General features: G+C 47.0%; 2 protein-coding genes across 2 annotated transcripts; one reads left to right on the forward strand and one right to left on the reverse strand.

Moving 5' to 3' along the window:
• Positions 1-6,049: 6,049 nt before the first annotated feature.
• Positions 6,050-7,820, reverse strand: LOC124652651 (cytochrome P450 81Q32-like). The gene is made up of 2 exons (XM_047191691.1): positions 6,882-7,820; positions 6,050-6,794 (listed from the first exon to the last, which is right to left on the reverse strand). Exons 1-2 carry the CDS (start codon positions 7,818-7,820, stop codon positions 6,177-6,179), a joined length of 1,557 nt encoding a protein of 518 aa, XP_047047647.1. The 3' UTR covers positions 6,050-6,176.
• Positions 7,821-21,212: 13,392 nt separating this feature from the next.
• LOC124654648 (chlorophyll a-b binding protein of LHCII type 1-like) lies at positions 21,213-22,222 on the forward strand. The gene has a single exon (XM_047193640.1). It carries the CDS (start codon positions 21,294-21,296, stop codon positions 22,092-22,094), a length of 801 nt encoding a protein of 266 aa, XP_047049596.1. The 5' UTR covers positions 21,213-21,293; the 3' UTR covers positions 22,095-22,222.
• Positions 22,223-27,512: the final 5,290 nt, after the last annotated feature.

The raw sequence follows: 27,512 nt of genomic DNA on the forward strand, positions 1-27,512 counted from the left end.
GCCGAGATCCCCCGCGGCCAGAACAAAAACAGTGGCCGAGCCAACCCTAAACCATTTCTCTCCTCCCCCCGATTCTTCCGCAGCCGACAGAGAGGGGCGGCCACGCCCGGCGCGCGACGCGGCCAAAAACAGCGGCGCGACGCGGCCAATCCTGGCTGCGCGAGGCGCGCGACGCGGCCACGCCCGGCGACCCGTGGCGCGCGAGGCGGCCAAGTCCGGCGGCCCGAGGCGCGCGAGGCGGCCACGACCGGTGGCGCGAGGCGGCCACGACCGGTGGCCCGAGGCGCGCGTGGTGGCCAGGGCCTGGCGGCGCGAGGCGCGCGAGCCTCGGCTTCATCATCCCGGCGCGGTGGCTGCGCTCGCCGGAGCAGCGTGCGACGGACCATGTCCGGGCGCGCTCCTCCGTCGAGCGTGGCTACTGGCGCCGTGTGCTTGCGCGTCTGTGAGTGGGGGTGCTCACCGGCGAGGCCGGTAGCCGTTAGGCGACGACAGAGGCCGGCGGCGCGATGGCCACCGGCGGGTTCGTCCATTCCGCGCGTTACCGAGCGTCAACCCGCGCACTCCTCCGTCGGGAGGAACGGCGGCGCGGGATCTCTGCCCTCGCCGGAGCAGCAGCTGCTCCGACGGCCCCCGGAGGGATAGGCAGTGACCCGGCGGCGTTAGGTGAGATTTTATTCTCCGAATCTTTCAATTTCTTTCTCAGAAAATTGGGGAACAACAGTTAGGGTTCGAGTTCATTGCATGATATTGGGCAATTCGACATCTGACTAACAGGAACATTAAATCTGAGGAGTAAACATCAACATAAACTGCCTAAAAACATGATCTCTATACAAAAACGTGATCTCAGATCACTACTAGGGTTCTAGTGCTAGCAGTACTAGGCATCTGATACCATTGTTAGGCCTAATACTTCAAGAGTAGCACCAGATCGTGAACAATAGCCACTAGAACACCTAATTAACATAAGACAGAGAGGGTTTAGGGATGCATTACGCATTGCAGGAGTTGCCATCGTCGCCGCTCGTTGCGGGCGTGAAGCGGAGAGGTCGTTGATGATCCGGGGATCCTCCCGATCCCCTCAGGTCTCCGAGCGAGCATCGCCTCGGCACCGCCGGGGTGTAGGATGGCCTTCCCGTCGTTCTGCGCCTCCCTAGATCGGTAGGGCTTTAGGAGTTGTGGGGAAAGCAGCGATCCGATCGTAAAGCGGCTTTATCGATAGCGACCGGGCTCCCCCTTTTATATGGGGCGAGGCGACAGGGGACCAAACCATCGAGTTGGTTTTGGTGCCCCGATCGTAGCGCGTGAGATGCGAACGAGGTGGTCACGAACGTTGGTTCGTGGGCCTCCTCCTTAACGTTATTTGACCAGAACGTTTTTGTCAATGTTTATCTCTAAACCTGACGTTATTTGACTAGAACGTTTTTGTCTCTTAAACCTGACAGGTCAACCAACAATATCTATATGCTATATCGCATATTTGTTTGTTAAAGAACATATTATGTCGACAAGGCACTTTGATAATGACTGATGCGATGCTTTGTCGATTACAATACAAGGGCCATGCGAAGTTGCGTGGTGGATTGGCGAGATGTCTGGCATTCCAGTCGACTAGTCTTTTTTTTTTTGAGATGTCTGGCATTATCTCCAGTCGACTAGTCGAATATGGTGGTCTCGGCCTACAGTCCATGGTAGAAGATGGGCCGGACTTTCCGTCCTCGCTAGCCGTGGCTGAAGCTCGTCGATCCTGCTAACCCATGGCCCAATTCAGGCTCGTGTATAACTAGGCCGTGCGCACCACGTTGTAGCATGAAAAATGCTTATAATCAGCTGACCGATCAGCGCGTAAAAGATCGGTCGCGCTTCTCTGTACGCGCAGTATGCTCACCATGTGTTGATGTCCTTCCATTCGAGCTGCTCTCTGCGCACGATGGACCCGTAACTTTTTCCGTTTGTTTGCTACTGCTGCGTGCATGCAGTGTACTCCCTCCGTCCACAAATAAGTGGACATCTAGCTCTAAACTTTGTCCACAAAAGAATGTACTCCTATCTTCTCAATGTACTTTAATTGCTTCTCTCTCATCGCACGGAAATCAAACCCAATAATATTGAGCATATATTCTCCTTATTTTCTACAAGCACTTAGCTCATTGGAGGTGAACTAATTAAAGAGGGGAGATGCATCTTCCCAATGCATTTTTTACTTCACTTCATAATGTATCTTGAAAACCCCACACATACACTTATTTGTGGACGGAGGGAGTAGGCTTCACAAGGGGTAGGTCCTACGATATTTTAGGTTAATCTCACGTAGCACTAGACATGAGCCACATAATCATGGTCTGAATGCATGGCTCGTGCACTTCTAGCTAGCTACTAACTAGCACATGCATGCTCTCCCACAGTTAAGCTCGATGAAACAGTGATGCCTTGTTAACTTCTGAAGGTACTGCAGCTCGCAAAGCCCCCTCCGATCAACTATTGTTGTAAATAACTAATAATTTTGTAGAATTTACTATTGACTATTGTTGTAAATATTAAATATTTTTGTTGGATTTGTTGTTGCTAATCGCTAAGTGATTTTTTATTTCTTGTAATTGTTTGTGATTTTTGATAAAATAGTATGTGAATTTTGTTGTAATTCAATTAGTAGCAAAATAATGTTCAATTTCCCTGCAATTTTTTCTAGGACTTCTTTTATGTTGCATATGTGCTTCTAATTTGTAACAACTCATATGACTTTTATTGTGAAGCCACAGAGTGAGATGTTTGTAAGGTTTTATGGGTTTTTATTACAAATTTGTGTAGTTTTTCAGATTTTTCAATGTTTACTTTCTTTTCAGAATATTGTAAATACATGATATTTTTGTTGTAATCACTAATTAATTTTGCTAAAGTAGTTGTGAATTCTATTGTAAATACATGATATTTTTGTTGTAATCACTAATTAATTTTGCTAAAGTAGTTGTGAATTCTATTGCAAATGAACATTTAGAAAATAAATTGTTGTATAAAAACCTTTTGTTGTATTACTTAAAAAAATGTTGTGGAACTTTTGAACAATTATAACAACTTTTTGGAAAAAATATTTGTGACAAATTGTAAGTGTACTATTTTATCGTCTGCGTCATTTCTTGTTAGGAAAAAAAGCAAGCAAAATTTGATGGGATTCAATCGTGTGAGCAAGAGAGAACCTCTACTAGCGAGCCTAAGGCTGCTCATAGTGGAGAGTAACTTAGTCTAGTAACATATGTCATGTTACTAGTCTAAGTTACTATCTCCATAGTGGGTAGTAATTTAGATGTGGTTTCATGCAATGTGTCATCAATTATTTTGTAGACCATACTGCTTTAGGATGTGTGATGTTATGGTAACATAGCTAGTTACCACATCACTCTCTTTCTTCTTTTATTGTCATGCCATGTCACCAAAATACCTTGAGATGTGTGATGTTACCACCTATGTTACCCCCACTATGAACAGTGTAAACAGCCATGGGGTCCAGCAGAATGGGAAACAACATGCATGCATCGATAGCACATGGTGGGGCTACACGTATTGGCCAAAGCTAGCAGAGAATGCAAGACAACAGTAACATCGAAAACAACATGACCTGTCGCCTGGACTTAATGCAGGAGCTGAAAGCGACGTGCCAAAGCCTGAACCAATTTTTGATCGACCGATGCTAATCAAACAGCCATAGCAGGAACCGATTATTGCCTCGTGCGTCGGCCGATCGACGGCTAGCACGCGCCTTGTAGCATGCTTGGCGGTGGGGAGAATATTCTCTGCTGCAGCATTCGACGATGACTTCAATGCCTTTCTTCGATGTCGCCTGATACCTATGGAAAGATCGTTCGTCCTCCTCGTATGATCGCCATGGAACGTTCAGAACCTGCCACAACATAGTTTTTAGAAAATCAACCCGCATTTGAGAGCTTTTCCCACTTAAAACGAAAAGGGTATATTCGTTTTGGCCATGACCTTTTCAATATTTACAACAATATTTCACTGCGCTGAGTAGGACTAGCCTTTTATTTTATATGTAAATTTTTTAATATCAACGAGATGCCAATTACATCTAGCTTGTGCACCAATCAATCAAATGTCTAAACACATCATGGATGTACACATCATGGATGTCGTCGGGTGGCGTGGGGGGCTACTGGCTTGGCTTCAATAAAGGTGGCGGTCCTAGGGCCTCTCTCAAGCCAAGACGAAGATCTACTCGATGCCTTTCTTCATTGATCTAACCGAAGTGTCAAGTTCCGAAAGACTCTATCGACGAACTCCACTAGGCGACTCATGCTTGGAGATTGCTGGATCAGATGCGATTCGATCGTGCATAACCATGTTTTTTCCGACCGTTTGGTTCAGAGGGAGCGGGACAAAGCTCTGCAGTCTATTGCCATTGTGTGACATGTCTTTAGTTTCATGACAAAATCAGTGGTGGAGAATGTCATGGAAACCGAGATCTAAGGACTAATAATGATGGTTCGAGTCCTGGCGGCGATGTGGACTTGGCTTGGTGAATCGTGACTTGGAGCAACGGCATCGGCAAGTGGTGGTGACATTACATGAGAAGTTCATAGTCTAAACTTCAGGGTGAAAGCTCAAGGTTTGTCCTTAGTTGGTTGTGCCTGGTAATGTCTTTCCTGAAGGTATTGTTTTTGAGAGTGTGGACTTTCTCCATGGTGAAAACCTATGATCTTTGATCAGGATAATGATAGCGCTTGTGTACTATTTCTTTTTTGAAGACGTCGGTTTTGGAGAAGATGGATTTGTATGCTGTCTTGGTGGTGTTAGGTATGCTGCTACAAGAAATAAATCACTTTAAAGAGACCATTTTGTATAACTTTTTTTTTATCTGTGTGCATCCGTATTACCATTAGGGCAATACGAGTGTAATTGATATCTTCACAGTATTAATATTTTTTTTTGCGATTTGCCGGTTACCGATTCAATAAAACCGTTTAACATGATCGTGGCTGGGGCACTTGACCTTAAGAAGAGTGGTGTTACCGACGTGTCAGTCTCTTTCCCGCTCGAGTTCGGTGGACAGATGGTTCCTATAGGTGTTGGAGTTGCTAAGTTAGGAGTGTTGACACTTGTGCCTGAAGCTTTTGTTGCTAGGGAGATTTGCGATTTTTTTCCCCATCTTGGCTGCTGCCTACCCTAGATCCAAGAGCGATGGTGCTAGCCCAAGATCGTCCTTTGGAAAGGAGAAATCTAAAGAGTGTAGAAGTAAGAAGAGGGGTGCTACAACAAAGACATATGTAATTGCTTGATGGTTGCCCCCTTTGCCCTGGCATGGCTGTGGTATCATGTGTTGGCACAAGTGGGTGCGGCCTTGTTGTTGAGTTTTCTGTTAGGCTTGGCAGTTGGTGAGTGTGGACGTAAGATGTTTGGGTGGGCTTGGCCCTGTTATTGTAGATTTTTATCCGATCTTCTCTTAAAAATTAGGTATTTTTCTTAATTAATAGATAAGGCAAAGCTTTTATCTTCATTAAAAAAAATGGTAATCCTAGACGTACGGATGAAATGGCTTACGGAAAATGTACGGGCTGACGTGGGTTACATTGTTTGGTTGAAATTTCCCCCCCTCCTGAAAAACCGGGGCTGACTTTGGATTCCCATTCCTGCTATGTGAGTCCGTAAGACCATGTACAATGTAGCGCCGATTCAATCAAAAAGTTATCAGCATTAGGAATCGCTACGGGTTCGCTGCTATGTTGGAGCCGCATTTTGCATGGACTGTATCAGGCATGCAATGCTATTTTATTCAGCATCTCTCTCCTCAATGCCAGCATACTTCACACTGCCATGTGAACCTCCATGCATGTTTCTGGTAGATGGTTTGCTTTGAACCGAATCAACAATTTGAGTCGCTTCTCTGTTCTGACAACATGATGCGATGCTCCACTATGTGCTGAATCGAACCAAAAGCCCATATCATTCGCTTTTCATGCACATAGTGCATGGTCTAAGACCTTTTTGTAAAATGTTTTTGTAGGTGTAGCATTAATCTTAAAAAAATATGATATTGAGTACGACCATCTAATGGAATTTTGTTGCAAGTATTCTTTTCCACAACAACACTAGCATGTTTGCACCACTGCCAAACATTTGTGAACCAGTTTGTTCTTCCTTTTCTTCAGAAACCTGGGTTTACTCCATCAAGTGGAAGCAGAGAGCACGCTCTTGACGAACTCGCGGGGCCGGCAGACAGCCGCCAACGGCGTCGCCATTGGCATTGTCAGCCCAGCACCTTCCGCCATGTCGACGGTGCCGCCTTCACCAATATCCCACTCGAAGCATTGCAGTAGTGCTGCCAGTGTCAGAGGGACAAGGCGCATCGCCAGGCCCTCGCCAGGGCACCGCCTCCGGCCAAGCCCGAACGGCAGCATGGGCGCGGTGACCGTGTCTCTGTCCATGAACCGCTCCGGCCTGAACTCCTCCGGCGCATCCCAGATATTGGCGTCCCTGTGGATCGCCCACGCGTTCACGAGGATCATCGTGCCGCGCCGGACGCGATAGCCGACCACCGTGCAGTCCTCCATTGCCTCGTGCGCCGGGATGACCGGGCCGACGGGGCGGAGCCGAAGGGTCTCCTTGACAACACATTGCAGGTACGGGAGGTTGGTGATGTCCGACTCCTCCACCAGCCGGCCCGTGCCGACAATGGCGTCTATCTCGGCCCTCGCCTTCCGCATCGCCTCCGGGTGCGTCAGCAGCTGCGCCATCGCCCACTCGGTGGTCAGCGCCGATGTGTCGGTGCCGGCGGTGAGCAGTACCTGAATGTCAGCGTGGAGATTACAACCATGTTGTCACAGGCTAAAATTGTGGTGCCACGAATGCAGTTTGCAAAAGAGGGTACTCACCAAGAGGATGCCTTTGACGACAGTGTCCGTGTAGTAGTCGGGATCTGTTTGCTGATGCTCCATGAGCACGTCGATTACGCCCTTCTTCTCCACGTCTTGGCCACCGGCGCTGCGCATTCGCTGGTGGTTGACGATGAGGCCAGTGACGAACTCGTCGCGCTTTGTCTGCAGGCTTGCAAGTGCCGCCACGACGCCGCGGAGGCGGTCGACCCACCGCAAAGCGGGAAAGAAGTCCCCGAGGCTGGGCGCGCCGCTCACCGCGAACGTCTCCTCGACGATCTCCTGGAACCTGCGCACATCGCCGCCGGCGTGCCGGCGCGCGGTGATCGCGCGCAGCATCACGTTGAGCACGAGCTCGAAGAGCCTGGGCCGGAGGGTGACCCAACCGCCACCAACGGCGTCATGGAGCAGGTTCTCGACGAGGGACGCGACCTCGGCGCGGCGGTCGGCGGCGAGCGCGGCGAGGCGGGAGGACGAGAAGAGCTCGACGGCGAGGAACCGGCGCAGGCCGCGCCAGTGGTCCCCGTGGGAGGCCCACACGACGGTGGTGCGCCCGTACCCGAGGTGCTCCGCCGCGAGCAGCTGCGGCCTCCCCGCCAGCACGGCGTCGTGCGCCGTGAAGCACTCCTCGGCGGCCGCGTGCGCCGACACGAGCAGCGCCCGGCGGAAGCCGAGACGGAGTGAGAGGAGCGGCGCCGCGCTCGGCGATGGGGCCCCGGCGAGCGCGGCCAGCGAGCGGTGCAGCGGCTTCTTGAGAAGGTGGAGGTGGCCGAGCAGCGGGAGGGATGGCGGGCTGGGCGCGCTGCCGCTCCCGTCCGTGCGGCGTCGCCTCGGCAGAAGGAAGACGGCGATGGCACCGGCGATGATGAGGAGTAGGAGGAGGGGGACGCCACCGCTGGGCATTCCCTCCGCGGTTGGGTCCATGGATGGAGTCGGCATTGTTGCCATCACGTCGAACTCGAAAGCTCGTGGCCCTTGCTACGACACGTAGTTGATCTGCGGTAGAGTGGCCTGTATAAGTGCAGTGGGATGGGATCCCATGCCTGCAGGAAGGGAATCGTCTCAGCATGCGTGGACAAATTAACTAGCTAGCTAAGCTGATAGTTCGTCTATCGGTAAATTTACAATGGAAGAAGCGTCACGTCCTGGGAATCATCGGGATTGGATATTTGGATTGATGAAGATAGATTGCTGGGAGAGCACCACGTGACGGGTGCGGAGGGCGGTTCTTTTTCCTCTCCGGTTTTTCGTGTTTTTTTTTGGTTCAGTGACGAGTGCTGGGGCGGCAAGTAAGGTGGCTCATACGGGTTTACAGGTTGATGTGGTTGATTTAATTTCAAACTATCTATTTGTGTTTTTAACAGATATAGGCTGGAACGAAGAGTTTTCCTGATGAACAGAGTGCTCTAGTTCTTAATTTTGTTACGGAAGGTAGTGTATTCATCAAAACGTCGGCAAATACTTTCAAACAAAAAAGGTTGAAACAAGGCGATATATTATCACTAGTGCTATTTAATATAATGAGTGATATGTTTGCTATAATAATAAAAAAAGTGTAAACAATGATGGTTAAATTGAGGTAGTAGTCCCGCACCTAGTGTATAGTGAGCTGTCAATCATTTAATATGCTGACGATACGATTATTTTTATGGAGCATGATCCTCAAAAAGTAACAAATCTGAAGTTAATAATTATTTTATCAACCTTCGAGCAGCTTTCAAGTCTAAAAATAATTTTCCGTAAAAGTGAATTGTTCTGTTTTGGCGAGGCAAAAGACGAGGCCGAGCTCTATTCTGAACTCTTTGGTTTCTATCAGCTACATGGGAATTTCCGAATCTTTATCGAGACTTACAAATGCTAAGTGGAAACATCGAGACTAACAAATGCTAAGTGGAAACACGTTGAGGAAAGATTATAAAAGAGATATAGTAGTTGGAAAGGATAATTGCTTTCACTTGGTGGAAGATTAATTCTCATAAACTCAATACTAAGTGATATGATACTGTATATGATCTTTTTCTTCCAACTATCTAAAGGGGGTCTTACAAAGATTGGATTATTTCCGATCAAACTTATTTTGGCAAGGTGATAGTGAGAAAAAGAAATATGAACTCACTGAATTGAGTGTTGTATGTCATCCTAAGGACCAGGGAGAGGGCTCAAAATTCATCACCTTGAGGTCAAGAATAGAGTTGTCCTTGGAAAATGGCTTTTAAGCTTTTGATCGAGGAATGGGTTTGGCATAATCTCTTAAAGTGGAAATATATGGTTCTAGTGATTTGTCTCAAGTTTATTAAAAACCAGGTGACTCATACTTCTGGGATGGTCTTGTGGCGACGAAGAAACACTTCTTTATGGTTCCTTCACAATTAAAGATGGCCCTAAAATTAGATTCTGGAAGGATAAGTGACTAGGTAATGCTACACTCTAACAATAGTATCCAACGCTATACAACATTGTTCATCACAAAAGTGATACGATCGCTAAGGTGTTGAAATCTTCACCACCAAAACGTTTAGAAGAGATCGCATGTGTACTAGACTTGCTTCATGGAACGCCTTGCTGCAGCGCTTGGTTTCGATCCACTTAATACAAAGGACAAATGGGTTTTTATAAATTCTATATGAGCGTATAGAGCAATAATACAACCGGGATGTGATAGTCGATAACAATAAAAAAATCTAGAAAAGAAAGATATTACCGAAAAATTGGTATCTTCATAAAGGTGCGATTCTCACCAAAGGTAATTTTGTAAAGCACATTTGGCACATAAATACAAAGTGTGTGTTCTATCATCACGTCAAGACCATTAAACACTTATTCTTTTGGTGCAATTTCGCTAGATCTATATGGTCAGTAATCTAAATAGGGTTGACCTTATACCCACCATGCAATACATTGCAAGTATATTTGGCAACTAGCTAAATGGTGTGGATCATATGTTTAAATTGTTTATAAGGGTTGGAGCACATGCAATTATTTGGTCGCTATGGCTATCTAGAAACGACAAGAATTTTAATGATAAAAATTCTTCTTTTACGCAGGTTATCTACTGCTGGCTCTGTTCATGGTCTTCTCTGCAACGTGTGAAAAATCACGACCTATTTATGGAGGTGTCTACCAAGTTGGAAGACATGAAGAGGGATATTTTTATTCAACATGGACGACATGCAATCTCCGGATTGGACCGCCATCACCTTAGGCGCCTAAATAATACCTTAGTGGATCTTTTGTACTGTGCTATGTTTTTTCGTTTTTGTTCAATTGAATTCGAACGACGGTGTGCATCCTATCTATGCAGGAGGCGGGTATAATGCTTACATCTTTTAAGTAATAAAGCTTCTTTTATAAAAAAAAACTTGAGTTTTTAAAATTAATACAATCAGCCATGATTAATTTTGTAAAAGATGTTGTACTTTAGAAATTTAAAATATTTATCACTCAAACGTTAACACCTAACAGATGTATTAGAATAATTAACTTGAAAACATTATTCCGAGAGTATGAAGTTTTCAAGTCAAGTTACCTCTAGGGACTATTATGTGGTCTCCCCTTATGTAACCATAGGAAAGTAACATTTGCTCCTCGAATTTAAAAAGCACCTCATCCCGCACCAGGATTTTTTGAAATGGAGGCCAAGCTCCACCCTTTGCATTGATGCATACATTTTTTTATTAATTTTATTCAACCAAGTGCTAGGTATATCTTTTCATATATGTATCGGAATATGCTAGAGTATAAATTATATTGTGATATCTAGTCAATTTCCATAATTCTGTCGTAACAAAATATAGCCTACTAGGTTGATTATATAAACACATAACTGGTACGAGAAAACTCACATGGTATCAAAGCGATTAGTCTCATGATGCAGATCCTAGATTCATCCACCAGTCTCGCACCGCACTACACTCGGGGAGATTATCACCCCACCCCGGTAGCGCGACACCTGGTCTCGATCAAAGACCGGATTGGTCTTTCTGATCAATTTCAGTTTTTGGATTAGATGCAATTTTTATTACTAGATAGATCCAACTAGCCACAAATCGGTCGTGAACATGAGCCATTGAAACACCGAGGTAAAATCTGCTCAAGCCCTCCACCTAATGCGAGTACGACTTCATCCGTGGTTGCACCAACATCAACACTGCACCAAAGAACATCTACAAACTATATGACTACGCTAGAATATAATACACAATCATTGTCGACCACATCTACGAGAAGTGACATCAACATCGTCGACGCACAGGCCAGTGTGAAAGCCTACTTCGTCGACTTGCCTGATGCGGCACGCCATCGACACCATCATCACAAGAAGGGACACCTTCAAGGGAGATATCATGGCCCACATGCCTGCCGCGCCGACATCAAATGCACTAATTCCTAACTCTACCCCTCGTTTGGTCCTAAGTGATGGGATATTAAAACAGCCGATTGAGGGCATACATGACATAATCTTGATAAGTATAGAAAATAGGTTTCTCGACTAGTTTTATTATTGCCATTGCAAACGATATGAAAATACATCCATCATTTCAAATAAAATGAAGTGTTACTAGGAAATGATATTTTAATGAAAGTGATGATTAGGCCATTAATCAAGAGATTCTAGCTACATAAAAAGCTTTTGAAAGTGGTGATGATGCTAATGATTAAAGGGCCCTACTGGATCAGATTAATGCTAATAATATTATCAATGGATTTTCCTAAAAAATTTATAGAAAAATGCTTTACATAATTAGTGCACTTTTCTATTTTCTAAGTACATGCCAGTGCGCGATGGAGACGTGGAGTGCAAGATGTGGAGTACAGAGGTTGAGTGGAAGCAAAATAAGATAATGAGTAGTTCCTATAGTATCGGAAATTCAATTCGGCACATGGGAGCATATGCTCCTGCTAACGGAAAAACATTTTGAAATGTTCAAAAAAATCAAACAAAAAATTTCTCACTTACGTATCAACATTTTACGTGTGCACATTAAGTTTTGCGAAAAATCTACATTTTTTGTGACTTGTGTAAAAAAGACAAATAAAACGTCTCCTACACAACCTTTTTTTACACAAACATTTATCTTTTTTATGGATGACACTCAAAATGTCGATTTACTGTGAAACCACTTTTTGAACGTTTAGAATTTCAAGATGTATCTACTAAATTTTGTGTTCAAATTTTTCAACATTTTAAAAGTGCATTTAAAATGAAGTTTAAAAACCGGGAGCATATGCTCCCGGGTGCCAAAACGCCACTCCTCTATAGTATCTCCATTGATAATTTAGAGAGAATGATGTTAACTGGTGAAGTTTCTATTGATTTAAATACTCCCTCCGGCTCATATTACTTGCCACTAGTATGGATGTATCTACAACTAAAATATATCTAGATACATTACATTAGTAGCAACTAATATAAATCGAAGAGAGTATCAAAAATCACTTCTATTGCTTATGTATAGGGGGTCTTTTTCAGTCTTGCACCGGGGCCCCTAACATATAAGGGACGGCTTTGCCACCACCACACCTCCTTCCCTATTTTACTTTCCTTGTCGGCCACTGGCTGTGGCCAAAGAAGAATCAGGCGTATGATCAAACTTCATCAGTTACCATCATGCGTCCTTGCTGCTCATCTGCACGCCACCGCTCCTCAACATCCTTCTCGAACTCCTCCTTTACGGGTGAGTTTTTCTCCAACCTCGGGTGCCGCTCACCATGGGAGAGCCCCTTTTCCTCCTAGGCACATGCGAGGGGGCCCGTTGGAGCTGCTACATGAAGTTCCAGATTATTTCTTGGAGCCTCTCTTCTGATTGTTTTTCCTGTTGAAATATTGGGCCTATACTATGTGGCCTATGCGTGATTTCATATTTTCACTAAATATGGATGCCCAATTTTGTGGCATTCCAAATATGTTTCATCCTTAGTTTGTGCCTACACATGAGTGGCAATACGTGGGAGTTAAGTTTAGTTCTGTTAGAGTATATATCTGTATATTGTAGTTTCCCCATATGTTAGGGAGCTCGTCGCGATATTTGCACCGTATACGTATCTTATATATTGTGGCTTCTAGCGCAGTAATGCTAACAAGTATATTTTCCTAACATGGTATCAGAGCGAATTTTGGTCCTATTTTCCTAGTCCGTGCGTCTTGGCTTGTTCACCTGCGCCGGCCATCTCTTCCTCGTCGCCGGCCGCCGCCTTGCCATCTCCCGCCGGTCGCCGCCCTCTCCTTATTCTGCGCGTGGCCGCCCTCATCTGCTCGCCCCGTGCCGCCTGCTCTCCCGCTTCGCCAGACCGTCCTCGTCCGTCCGCGCCGCCTGCGCCCCGCGCCCCGCGCCTGCTTGCTTCCGCCTGCTCTCCCGCGTCGCCCGCCCCGCGCCTGATTTCTCTGGGTCGCCCGCCCCGCGCCTGCTTCCATCTGGCTTGAAACGGGGCTGCTGGCTGCTTGCTGATCGGCGCGCCGGCCGCTTCTTCTACTTCCTGGCTGGCTGCTGGCTGCGTGCTGTTAGTAGATCGATCGATCGCTCCTTCTGCCTCCTGAGTTGTCTCCTACTCGCTTCTGGCCCTGCTCCCTGCTGGCCGATCTCCCCTGCTCCCCGCTGGCTGCCGATCTCCCCTGCCGATCGGCCCGCGCGTGCTGAGATTAGATCGATCTTGTTGACTTCCAGCTGAAAAAAAAAAAGCAAAAAAAAAAAAAAAGCAAAAAAAAAAAAGAGAAAAAAAGAGCTATGTCTTCCGCTGATCCCGCCCCTTCTTTGGGCCCACCTTCGGTACTTGGTATTTGTCCGCTGCCTTCGTGCATGACTGCTAGCTATTCTTCGTCGTCGTTTGCGGCCTCTTCACGCGGCTCTGCCCACGCTTCAACGACTCTGTCTACGTCGGCTCGCCGCTCTACATCGACTTTTACGGCCTCTTCACGCGGCTCTGCCCGCGCTTCGTCGACTTCGTCTATGTCGGCCTGCCGCTCTACATCGACTTTTGCGGCCTCTTCACGCGGCTCGCCGCGCTTCGCCGACTTCCTCTATATCGGCACTGCCGCTCTACATCGACTTTCGCGGCCTCTTCCCGCGGTTATGGCCGCGCTTCGTCGACTCCGTCCGCGTCGGCATGCCGCTCTACATCGACTTTCGCGGCCTCTTCACGTGGTTATGACCGCGCTTTGCCGACTCGTCTTCATCGGCGTGTTGCTCTCCGTTACCCCCTTTGGTGGCCTCTCGTGCGTGTGGATGATAGCTCCTCGTCGGCACCTGATTGTACTTCGACCTCTCCGGTCGCGCCCCTCTCGCGCATGAGATAGCGCGGCTTCACCGCCTGCTTGATGCTTGGGATTCCGGTTTACGTCGGCGGCCTCGCGGTCCGAGTCTCCGCCCTCGTCCTCATTGCACCCACTGTGGCAAGGTTGGCCACACTTCCTCCACATGCTCGGACGCGGGATCCCGATTTACGTCGGCGAGTTCCGGGATCGTCGGCAGGGCTGGCTCTTCGGGATCTTCTGCGGTTGCACTCTGCGATCGGGACATTCTCGGGGGTCTTCGTGGTCCGCTCGCTACTCCGGACTCTTCCTCGCCGGGCGGCCGCTGGTTACGTGGTCGGCTCTTCCGGCACTCTGCGCGACCACCACTTTCTACACGATCGGTACGTCCCCGTGGTATCTCGGATTACGGAGCTTCCTTTCATATGACCTCCGAGTCTTCTATCCTGTCTGCTCTTCGGTCTCTTATTTCTCCTGTCCGTGTTGTCACGGCTGATGGTACCTCTATTCCCGTTTCTAGTACGAGCACCCTTTCTACTCCCTCTTTCTCTCGTCCACGATGTTTCTCATGTTCCTCGCCTTCAGATGAACCTTTTCTCTGCTAGCCAGCTCACCGATTCTGGTTGTCGCGTCATTCTTGACGCTGAGTCTTGTGCGGTTCAGGATCGTCGTTCACTTTCTGCTTACTGTGTGTTTCTTGGTGGTTCGCTTGTTGCTTGGAAGACGAAGAAACAGGTAGCGGTTTCTCGTTCGAGTGTTGAGGCTGAGCTGCGGGCTATGGCTTTGTTGATTGCTGAGGTGACCTGGTTACGGTGGTTGCTTGCAGATTTTGGGGTCTCCGTTACGACACCCACTCCACTTTTGTCCGACGAGTACAGGTGCTATTAGTATTGCACGTGATCCGGTCAAGCATGAGCTGACCAAGCATATTGGTGTTGATGCTTTTTATACACGTGCTCGGGTGCGGGATGAGGTTGTTGCGGTTCATTATGTGCCTTCAGATTTGCAGATTGGCGGATTTCTTTACAAAGGCACAAACTCGAGCGCAGCATGACTTTTTACTCTCCAAACTCGGTGTTGTGGATCCACCATGAGTTTGCGGGGGGTGTTAGAGTATATATCTGTATATTGTAGTTTCCCCATATGTTAGGGGGCTTCCTGCATATTTGCACCTGTACATGTACTATATATTGTGGCCTTTGGCCCCCTGGTAATACAACAAGTATATTTTCCTAACAAGTTCCACATGGAAAGAAGGAATGACCTTAGACCATCTTATAATGTGGTTTGTTCGATCCACCACTTGGTAAGAGAGTAAGAAGATGAGTGGTACACCCACTAACGAGCGTTAACCTCGGCAATGTCCATGGATATGGACTTAGGGTTTTGGGGAAAGATGTGCACTGGTGGTTTCGTCGGATGGTCGAACAAACAAGGTGGTCCGATGATATATTGATTATCAGGCAAAGTCGCCGTAATACTAGAATAGATATAGGGTTACAACAATTGATTCATTATCTCTTCCCGCTGGCTCCTTGTAGCCTTTATATAGGAGGTTAGGCCTCGAAGTTCAGTTCGGATCGGTTTACAAGTCATCGTACAAGGCTATGTTTATGTCGGCTTCTAGAGGGCCTTTTCTTATTTGACACGCTTAGTTCCTGGGCTTCGGATGCTTCCAGCTTCTGACTTCATGGGCTTCTTCCCGAATATGCACTAGGGATGAAGTCAGAGGCCCAATAAGGTATACCCATATCACCTGCGCTATTCTTCCTTGTCCGTCTTGCCACAACGCATGCAATGCTCGTACTGAGTGGATTGAGCCTCAAGACGAGCTTTATTTTTTGCTTTTAGGAAAACCGAGTCTTTGATAGACGCATCATAATTAGTCGATTCAGGTCACTTCTGGATTGTGGGCTAATGTAACCGGCTCGAACATGCACTGTGAACGTGACCCACGTTGTTAGGGTTTCGTGCGGTGATCTATATAAACTCTTGCCCAGTTGCCGGTGCAAACAAATTTTACACACGAGTTAGGGTTTACACCATAGCCTACTCCATCACACCCGCTGACGTGCACCGACAAATGGAAGAGAATGTATTTGGAACTAAGCTCCTTTGTGATCATGTATGTGAAAATGTGAATTAGGTTTTTGGGAGGCGCTCATCACTACTGCTCGTGGTCTTCATCACGGTTCGCCTTCCATCCAAGTCGAGCGGTTCTTCGTACCAACGTCTCCGTCGTTGTCTAATTCGACCTGTCTTCACCAACATTGTTGTTAAAAACGTCACCTTCTACATCGACAACTACTACATCTACAACCAATCGATACGTGCGTCGTGATTCGATATATTTAGTTATTGTTGTTGTTGCATATGCACTGCTACTATTCATGTTGATCAATACATCTAGTATGTTTAAGTTTTACATGTCAGTAGCTGTGGTTACCATGTTTAATATTCTGGAATTATTCAGGAAAATATTGGCTAATCATCCAGCATTTCTTTGAATCAAGATTCAGTAAGATCCAGATCAGTGTTCCTCAAGACATTTATAGCACGAATCCACGGTACATGTTTTTACATGGAATTTTTTTTTTTAGGGATGATGGGTGTTTGCTAATATCTATAATTTATTTTGGTTCATCGGCTTTGCCAATAACTTGTGAATCCATGACCCAGATATTTTTTTTATCTACCGTGTGTACTTGGAATGCTTATATTTGCTGATTTGGTTAGTGCAAGTGGTACAAGGACTTAACATTTCAGATCCAAAATTTTACTTAAATGCTGCAGATCCTAATTTGATGGTTAAATTTTACTGGATTAAGAACTAGATTGATTCATGGAAAAGCTAGTGGAGTTGGTTTTCTGCCATATTTTCTCCATGAACATTTCTTTAGTTATCGTGTTGGTAAAACGACTATTACCAAGCAAATAATTATAGTGTGAAAGAAATGGTGGTTTTGTTCCAGTTTTCTTACATATGACGATGGCAGTCCCGGATGGTGGTACAGGCAGTCGGCGCTGGCATGGCGGAGCAGTTGGATGTCGGGGCAGCGGCCCCAAAATTTGCAGTGTGGACATCAAACTTGTGTCGTGTGGGTGACAATGTTGGTTTGGCGCAGTTCTCTAGGATTTCCGCCTTGTTCAGCTATGTTGGAGTGTCCCGTGCCTGCTCCTCCCATATTAGTCATGGCGTCTTCTCTTCAGATGACCGAGAAGTCGGTTTGTCTTGGCCGCTGTTTCGTAGGTGTGGTTTTGCTTATCCTTCTGACGCGAGTGGGTGTGGCTCTTTGGTGTTGGTGTTGTAGTATGGTTTTGCCCGGTTTCCCATCAATTAACTAGGCACATTTCTTATTAATTAATGAATAAAGCAAAGCTTTTACATTTGTTTAAAAAAATAATCAAATTCATCCGAAATTTCTGTAATATGAAAGGTAACATGGGCATGTTATGTAAAAGGAGAGGGCCTTGCTGACACCAAAAGGACATAGCTCAGTGTCTTTTCTGCAATGTGCGAAGAGAGGCTCCATGGATCTCAAAGCATAATGGAAGGTTGACATGTAGAGTTTGATTTCCACATACATTTCCCCACCCTTCCAACAAGCTAAAAATAATAAAGTAGATCTCACCTAAATGTTCAGAGGGGGTGAGTGGTAGTGTGCGAAAGTGAAGAAATAGTTTTTGTTTTTAGCCAGAACTTGTGCACACATTAAATAAACCATAGACAAAACACTGAAACTGTGGTTATAAAGGTTAAACGAAGAAGATATTTGCGTTTTTTCGATAAAGGGAATATATTAATATCAGAAGATACCAATTACACCCAGCCTCTGCAACAACGCAACACCCTAATGGCAGTACGGATGCACACAGCCAAAAAAAGAAAAAGAAAACTAAGAAACAAAAGTCCCGCTACAACATTCTAGGCCTAGCAACAGCAATACATCCACCACCAAGACAACACCTGAAATACAGACTCTCCAAAAGCGACGCCTCCAAGAAGGAAACAGTGCATCAGCGCCGTCATCGCCCGATCAAAGATCTTAGGTTTTCACCCTGAAGAAAGTCCTGCTCTCAAAAACAATGCCTCCAACAAGGACATTGCCAGGCACAACCAGTTAAGGCCAGACCTTGGATTTTCACCCTGAAAGGTAGGACTCTGAACTTCACCTGTGTTGCCACCCCCACTTGCATACCACTGCTGCGAAGCCCGGAACACCAAGCAAGTCCCTCAACAGCGCGGAGACTTAAATCCCCATTAGCTAGACCTCCGATCCAGCCTTTATGATATTCTCTTCTTCTGCTTTCACCATGGACCAAAATGTCACTTGGTGTCAACACAGAACAGAGCTTCGCGCCGCTCCCTCCAGAACCAAACGGCTGGAATAAAAACATGAGTGCGCACGACCGAATACCACCCGATCCAGCAAACTTCAGGCAAAAAAGCACTGTTACATTCGCCGGCGGCGCCTTCCGGAACTCAACACTCCGGCTAGATCAAGGAGAGCAGGCCTCAGGAGGTCTCCATCTTCGCGCAAGAGAAACCCTAGGACCACCACCTTCAAACTGCGAAACATATGAACATGCCCCCTCACCGTCATCTGCTAGCCAGCGAAAACGAAGGAGGAATCGGTGAACGCACCATCCGAGACCCACACGACCCAGATCAAAGATCGGGCCTGCCACGCCACGCGGTCTTGGACGCTGGTACCACACCATCCACACCTCGCGAAGTCGCTGCCCCCTCCTCGCGCCGTCAGGAGAACCGACGAAGGATCTGTGTGGGAACCAGACCCGCAGCCACCACCACCCCCCATCACCGGGAAGCCATGGAAGGGGCAGCTGCCGTCGCACACCAGGGGATCGCGGCCCCTGATGCCGTGCTCGCCTCCCCGCAGCAGCCGCCACAACAGGTCGATGCCACGACCACCCCCCGACTCCCTTTGGCGCCGGGGTCCGCCGCCACCGTGGCCAGCGCCGACAGCAGCGGCGGAGGGAGGGGTACGGAGGGGAGGCGGTGGCTGGCGGTGCTAGGGTTCGCCTATGCGTTGCCCTGGGGAACGACGCGGGGCGAGAGCGAAACTAGAAGATATTTGCGTATGCGCCTCATATCATTGATTATGGTACGGATGGGACTTAATCCTGATGGGCGGCTCATAACCTCACCGGTCTTTGCAGCAGTACCCAAAGTCTGCATATATAGCAACACAGATTGTCTGAACTCTGAAGCATATACTAATCCAGATATATCACAACCTAAATAGTATATAGGATGCATAACTTATACTCCCTGGTTTCCTAGATGTAGGGCATATGATTTTAGGCACGAAAATTAAAGAAAACATGCCGAGGGAAAGTGGCAATTTTGGGCAAGATTATCCCTAAGGAATTGATGTGAGAAAATAGAGGAGTTTGATTCGCAAAAAAGAGAGGAGTTTGCATGTGATAAGGAAACACAATCAAATCCCTAAAATAAAATTGTCCAGAGGATTTGTGCAATGCAATACACCCTACATTTCAGATTTTCCCTCAAAAAACTATATGCGCGGTATCAAGTAATGGAGTGAGTATGTAGCAACAGAAACATAAATCACATATATACATATGCTTTACAAAAAAACACAGAGCTAACATTAACTGATTACACATATGAGTGTGACAAAAAATTAAAATATGAGTGTGAAAAAATAATACAAAGCAGTGATAATATCAAACTTATCATGGTCAATGTATTATAAAAATATATTAATTAAATGGACAATTCCCTCCATGTCCATAGTGGGCTTGTGCTTCTTTGACGTTTATGTGGTATTCACGGTATCATTCCCCTTATTATGTGCTCCATATGCCATTAATAAATATGAAATAATATACTTAAAAAGGACTATTGTTAAGTAAGAGAAATCCCACACTGCCAACCACATGGTCAAAGTAAGAAATATCTAGGCAAGCAAATAAAGATGAAGAAAGAAAGTCCGTTAAGAAACAAATAGAAAAATAAGAACCGAGAAAAACCCGATCCCTGCAGAACTAAATACTCCGGTGCACACCCAAATAAATCCCCAATCCAGGCAGAGTTAAATGCCGATGCAAACACAAAAAAACCTCCAATCCAACTAGGCCAATCAAAGCGCATCGTCACAAATGAAATAAAGAATTGTAAGAAAACCAGTGGCTGAAGAAGAATCAGGAAAAATCTAAGCAACCATAACCTAAAAGATTCAAGATCATAAATCACATATATTTGCGATAAACGCATAAATTAAACCAGATGGATATTTGTTGATATGACAACAATTGCTCTTGACGTAAGCTAATTTTGGATTTTTTTTCTAGCCACGTGATCGATCTCCGCGCTGTCTAATTATGTTGCATGTGCATAGGGTGAAAGGCTGGCAGAGTATCACGTCGTGAAGTAATCGCAATTTTTCTACAATTCAATTTTATTTTAAAAAAATTCACAAAAAATAAAAAGCAGAAAATTTACGACACCCTGCAAATAAATTTAACTAATTAAGATAAATTTACTTTTTATTATTTTGTGAAAGGACCACTGTCTTGCCGGTAGCTTTGCAATTAGTATATGTTAAGATGTGATTCTATCTGGTGTGAATTAAGATGTCACATTTAATATTTTTCTTCAAATTTTTTAAGGCTGGGTTTGATAATTTCTTTTAGTTTCTAGGAACAAAAAGACATACTACTTTTATTTCTCTTATGTGACTGAAGGGGATTTCTTGTAAAGTTCATAACCATGGAAATGGAAAATAAAGAGAAAATTTCACGCTCCTTTTTTTTTGCGACGCACAGACAGTCTCGTTGCATGAAGGCCTTGAGCTGATCTGACTGTACATGTTATCCATGATCCAATTACAGGTCCCAATTGTCCAACGAGATTGTAGGCCTAGCCACAATTATCTCCCTTGCCTGGCTCTCACGTTGCCACGTGTTTACAGATGAAAAGATTGCTGCTGCACCAATAGCGTACAAGATCAAGATTTCCCTCCTGCTCTATCTTGTCAGCTCGCATGGCAAAGCTCACTCCCCTGTGTCATCTCCGGTGCCATAAATAACTCCATCCTCCTCACATCTTAAGCCATCTCCACACACACAATTATAGATCTTAGGAGAACATACAACACAAAATCAGTCTTAGCAGCTCAATGACGACCACCACCATGTCCATTTCCTCCTCCACCTTCGCCGGCAAGGCAGTGAAGAATGCGGCATCATCGGCTCTCTTCGGAGAGGCCCGTATCTCAATGCGCAAGACCGCGGCGAAAGCCAAGCAAGTTTCCTCGGGCAGCCCATGGTATGGCGCTGACCGTGTTCTCTACCTCGGCCCACTTTCTGGTGAGCCTCCAAGCTACTTGACTGGCGAGTTCGCCGGTGACTATGGGTGGGACACTGCCGGGCTCTCGGCTGACCCCGAGACATTTGCCAAGAACCGTGAGTTGGAGGTGATCCACTCCCGATGGGCTATGCTAGGTGCGCTGGGCTGCGTCTTCCCTGAGCTACTTGCCCGCAATGGTGTCAAGTTTGGAGAGGCTGTGTGGTTCAAGGCCGGCTCCCAAATCTTTAGTGAGGGCGGACTAGACTACCTTGGCAACCCCAGTCTGGTTCATGCACAGAGCATCCTTGCTATTTGGGCCTGCCAGGTCGTGCTCATGGGTGCCGTGGAGGGGTATCGCATTGCTGGCGGCCCACTTGGTGAGATTGTCGACCCACTCTACCCAGGTGGCAGTTTCGACCCCCTCGGCCTTGCTGACGACCCAGAGGCATTCGCGGAGCTGAAGGTGAAGGAACTAAAAAATGGCCGTCTTGCCATGTTCTCCATGTTCGGCTTCTTTGTGCAGGCCATCGTCACCGGCAAAGGCCCTCTTGAGAACCTTGCCGACCATCTTGCCGACCCTGTCAACAACAACGCATGGGCTTTTGCCACCAACTTTGTACCTGGGAAGTAAGCAGCTGTTGACGGCTGTGAGCTGTAGCATTATCAGACACGCGATGTAGTTTGTGTGATTTGGTTTGATTTGTACTACCACACGATGTAAATTACGAGGATTTTCATGAAAAGGTGCCTCTTTGTGAAGTCCTTTGTGCCATTTGGTGTTTCAGGAGAGCAGCATTTCTCTTATACCTGCCTAGTACCGTTCTGAATCTTTTTGGGTACAGAACAGATAGTGCAGCTATCTAAACTGTAATACTGTATGCATACCCTGGTGGTACCTACACACATATCCAGAGACGCGTTCTTGTCTGAAGAAGCGGTCGCCCTGTTTGAAGATTTCTTTTCTTCATAAAGAACGCTTTATTACTTAAAGTTAAGTACTCCCTCCAATTCATATTAATTAACTTCAATATGGATGTATCTAAAACTAAAATATGTCTACATACATCCATATTAGAGTCAATTAATATGAACCGGAGGGAGTATTATATCTAGCCTCTGCATAACACGATGCACATATCCACAGACACTCTCACAAAGTTAGTCTATTGCAAAAATACTGAATATAAGAAAACAACACATGAACGCACACCTACGATGAGGGAAGCTCAATTCGTAGATTACGCCGAAATCCATGTTGGAAAGAAAATCCTTCGCCATATCCTCCAATCGTTTAAATCATTCAAATGTGTGTTATTGTCGATGGATCATTTCAAAAAGGATGAGTAGCAGTTTGTCCCCAATGGTTGGAAAGAGAAGAAAAAAGATCCATCAAACACATTTATATTTATAAAGATATGTCATATACCCATCCGATAAGAATGACAATAACCTTGACTGGCCTTTGATTGATCTCTTCAACACCATATTGCAGCCTGGGCACTGCAAGAGATCCCTCGCACGGCTGCGAGATTCACGTGATCAAACCGCCAGCTAAACCTGGTGCGTTCGGCGCTTGATAGAGTTTTTTGTCTCACCGTCATTCGAAGCTCTGTTCCCGCTCTGCTCGATGGAGGCCGAGACCAGCCTGGGATCTGACCACACGCCTATGTTATCCGATACGGGAGACGGTGCGCATGTGCTTAGTGCTAGGTTCTTTTTCGAAATCGGCTGGTTTGCGTGACACGAGTTTCTGCCTTTGCTGCACTCGGTTTGGAACAGACTGTTGTCTTCAGTAGGAGACCGAGACATTATCGACTAGTGGATCTTCATAAGCTCTAGGCTACGACAATACCTACGGGGATGGAACCGCAATCTAGGCCGCGATCACAGGCAAGAAAAAGCACCCCTCATGGAATAAATCGCGTCTCTGGACTTGCAAGCGGACACTTCTCGCTTAGACGAGGAAGCTTGGGCCCTCCGGTACAATTTGGAGGAGTAGCTCCTTTATTAGTACCGCCTGGAGGAGGAATATTGGCGGCAATGTAGTAGGGTTAATTGGGCGCTCCAGGGAACGCTAAGAGCAGCTCTAGCAGCTCCCTTAAAACGTGAATTGTGAATTGTAAACGGAGGAGTTCAGTTCAGCGAATCTCGCATTTTCAGTTTGAGAAACTCGTGGGCAGAGCAACAAACGAATCTTAAACTAAACTTTTTAAAATTTCGCGTTCGTTGCACTCCCGGAAAATTCAGAGAAAGTTCAGTAAGATCACACACAGGGATCATAGTTCAACGTCACTAGGAACAGAGCGATCATAGTCGCAGACAGAGCAAAATAAACTAGCGCGCATCTACCTACGACGACTAGCTAACTACGGCGGCGACGACGATGATTCAGTCGATGAAGACGATGTTCGCCGCTCGCTCCTCCGCCTTTTGGCGCTTCTGAAGCTGCTGCACCGTCTCCTCCTCCACCTTCTGGCGCTCGATGAGGCGGAGGGCCTCCTCCAACTTAGCATCGGCAGCGGCGACCTCGCGGAAGCGTTCGCGCTCGAAGCGCCGCTTCATCCGCGCGAGGACGCGCGCCTCAGCCTCGTTGGAGGCGACGAAGTCGCCCTCGACGACCTTTTTGCTGTCTTCTTCTTCGGATTCCTCGGAGCTGAACCCCGAGGAGAGGGAGGGCGGCGGAGAGGGAGTGCGGCGGCGATGGCGACAATTGTTGTTGATGCTCCCCGCACCCGAGGAGGAGGCACCGTCATAGGCGTACATAGCGAGGGAGTGAGGCACCAGCGCTCCCCAGTTGGACCAGTGCCGTGCCAACCGCTTCTTGCCGCCCACTGACCGACTTGCTCGGAGCTCGGCGCTGGTTTTGAGGCGCTGGCCGCAGGCACCAAAGCGCGGCAGCGAGGGCGGTGGGATGGGCTCCATGTCGACGCAGTGGAGCGATTCGCGTCGACGGAGGTGTGGATTAGGTGGTGGCGGTGGATTATTTGGGTGCTGGAGGTTCATCGGCGGCGGTAGATTTGGTGAGGGAGTGCGGCGGAGTGGATAGGGTTTCTGCTTGGGTCCAGCGAGCCGAGCAGAATATGTACCATCCGAAGCGGGCTTATCTCGGGCCACTGAACTATGTTTACGGGCCGGCACCACTTTACGGGCGTTGCACGAAGCGTAAAACCGAGCGCGGCCCGTATGTCCCCGGAGTTTTTCAATTTTGGGCCTATTTACGGTAGCTGCTAGATCTGCTCTAATACTGCATACTTCCATGCTATTGCTAACGGAAGATGCCGCAAATGCCTGATTTTCTCGCTTTCCACCCTGGAGGGGGTTATTTCTGATACTGGTCGGGTCCAGGAGCATATTTACTTGTTTTACCGTGAGCTGTTAGGTTCCTCGGCCCAAAGGGTTTGTGGGCTAGCGCCAACCACTTGGGGTGAGGCTGGCCGCGTTTTGGAGGCTGAAAACAAACACATCACCTTGACCTTCACGCAAACTAAGCTTGATGCTATTATAAGCGATATGAAAACGGACACCGCTCCTCGGACGGACGGTTTTCTGGTCCTCTTCTTTAAACGCCGTTGGCCGCTTGTCAAGCACGGGGTGTTGCACATTCTAAACGACTCAGTTTTGGGGAGAATTGACATATCTTGGCTGAATTTTGGAATCCTATCCCTCATTCCCAAGTTCATTGGGCCTGACCAGATATCGCAATATCGCCCCATAGTTCTGATTAATTTAATATTCAAAATCAACTACAAAACTTACACCTCTCGGTTGGACCCCATTGCCAACCGGATTATCAGTCCAAATCAAACGGCCTTTATCAAGGGTAGACATTTCTTAGATGCATCCCTGGATCTTGTTGAGATCGTACATGAACTACGAGTTAAAAAGTTGGGAGGAGTCCTACTTAAACTCGACTTCGAAAAGGTGTATGATCATGTGAACTAGGACTTCTTGGGGGAAGTCCTGCATCGTAAAGGTTTTAGCGAGGGCTACATTCATCGCCTGGCCCCTTCTTTAGGAACAAACGTGGCATACGTCTGGGGAACCTGCTATCGCCGCTGCTCTTCAACTTCATTGGGGAAGCCCTCTCAGGGATCCTGTTGGCCGCTGCGAGGGCGGTGCACATTCATGGGGTTGTGTCCCACCTGATTCAGGGAGGAATCACGCACCTTGAAGTTGCAGATGACACCCTGATTCTCATCTAGAATAACGAGCAGGACTTGCCAATTTGAAGTTCCTCCTCATGTGCTTTGAAGATATGTCGGGGATTGAAGATCAACTTCCATAAAAGTGAGGTGATTGTCATGGGACAATGCGAGGAAGAACAATCCAGAATTGCTAACCTATTCAACTGTAAATGTGGGCCCTTCCTCTTTATGTACGTAGGCATGCCCATATTCGATCGCAAACTCACTATAGAACAATGGTTCTTCCTGGTCAGGAAATTGGATGGTAAAACTGAACCCTGGCTTAGCAAGTTGCTGTCCTCGGGAGGCCGGCTTATCTTGTTAATATCTGTTTGGACAATCTGCAGATCTTTCCGATGGGTCTGTTTCCGCTGCATGATGGGATACACGCTATATTGGACTCTTGGTGTGCCAGATTCTTCTGGGAGGGTTCGGGCATGAACCACAAGTGCCACCTCGTCAACTGGTCATCAGCGTGCAGACCTAAAGCCATGGGGGGCCTGGGTCTTTTAAACACCAAAAGGATGAACATCACCCTTCTCCTTAAATGGGTTTGGCATCTTTTCAAAGATGAGGATGCTATTTGGGTCAAGCTTATCCGTGCCAAACACATGGATGCCAACAACCTGTTTGGAGGTTTGGGGCAGGGAGGATCGCCCTTCTGGAAAAGCATGCATAAAGTCAAAAATTATTTTAGTTTGGGTGCTAAATTTGTGGTGCACGATTATTCTCGCACCCGTTTCTGGTTTGACTGGTGGGTTCGAGCGGCGCCCTTAAAAGACATTTTCACCCTCCTGTTCACTTTTTGTGTGGATCCTAATGTGGTGGCTGCTCATGTGTTTCAGAATGATGAGCTTGGGGTCCGATTTCGGCGCTCGGTGGACCAAGAAGGGATGGTTCAGTGGCGCGACATCCTTTCGCTAGTGGCGGATGTGAGGCTAGGCCCGGGCATAGACCAGGTTTCCTAGCATCTTAATAACAATGGCTGCTTCTCTGTCAAATCCATGTATTCCAAGTTTGTCGCAAGGGGCGACTGTAGCTCACTTCAGAGACCTATGGAGTGTGGCTGTTCCCCTCAAGATCAAGATCTTTTCCTGACAGCTTACGTTAGACAAACTCCCCTCGAGCAACCAGATTGCTATCCGTCATGGGCCTTCTAAGGGCGCATGTGCTTTGTGTGTCACCCACGAAGATGCTGCTCACATCTTCTTTAGATGTTCCCTGGCCAAATTCGCTTGGAGTGTGTTGCACCAACAGCTGGGGTGCAGTTGGCGCCCGACGAACTTTGCTCAGTTTCATCACATCCTGTCTAGTTTGGCGGGTTCGCCGCGCAGATTGCTCTGGGTGCTTTTCCTGGCACAGTCTTTGGCCTTGTGGCATATTCTCAATAAACTAACCATCGAGAAGAAAGTCATTAATCACCCATCTGATATTATCTTTAAAACCATGATTTTCTTACAGCTGTGGAGTATCAACTTCAAGAATAGAGATCAAGCAGGCATTTTCTAGATGTTGAATGAGGCCTGGACTCGTGATCTGGCCGGAGGGTTGAGTTCCGGAAGGCTCCGCCGGCGAATGTAACAGTGCTTTGCCTGGAGTTTGCTGGATCGGAGGTATTCGGTCGTGCGCACCCATGCTTTTATTCCGACCGTTTGGTTCTGGAGGGAGCGGCGCGAAGCTCTTTTTCTGTGTTGACATCAAGTGACTATATATGGATCCATGATGAAAGTCCGAAGAAGAGAATTTCATGAAGGCCGGAGGGGAGGACTAGCTAATGGAGGTTCAAGTCTCCGCGCTGTTGAGAGACTGGCTTGGTGTTCCGGGCTTCACAACAGCGGTATGAAAATGGGGGCGACAACACATGT

Source organism: Lolium rigidum, chromosome 5, assembly GCF_022539505.1.
Source record: "Lolium rigidum isolate FL_2022 chromosome 5, APGP_CSIRO_Lrig_0.1, whole genome shotgun sequence".
Classification (NCBI taxonomy): domain Eukaryota; kingdom Viridiplantae; phylum Streptophyta; class Magnoliopsida; order Poales; family Poaceae; genus Lolium; species Lolium rigidum.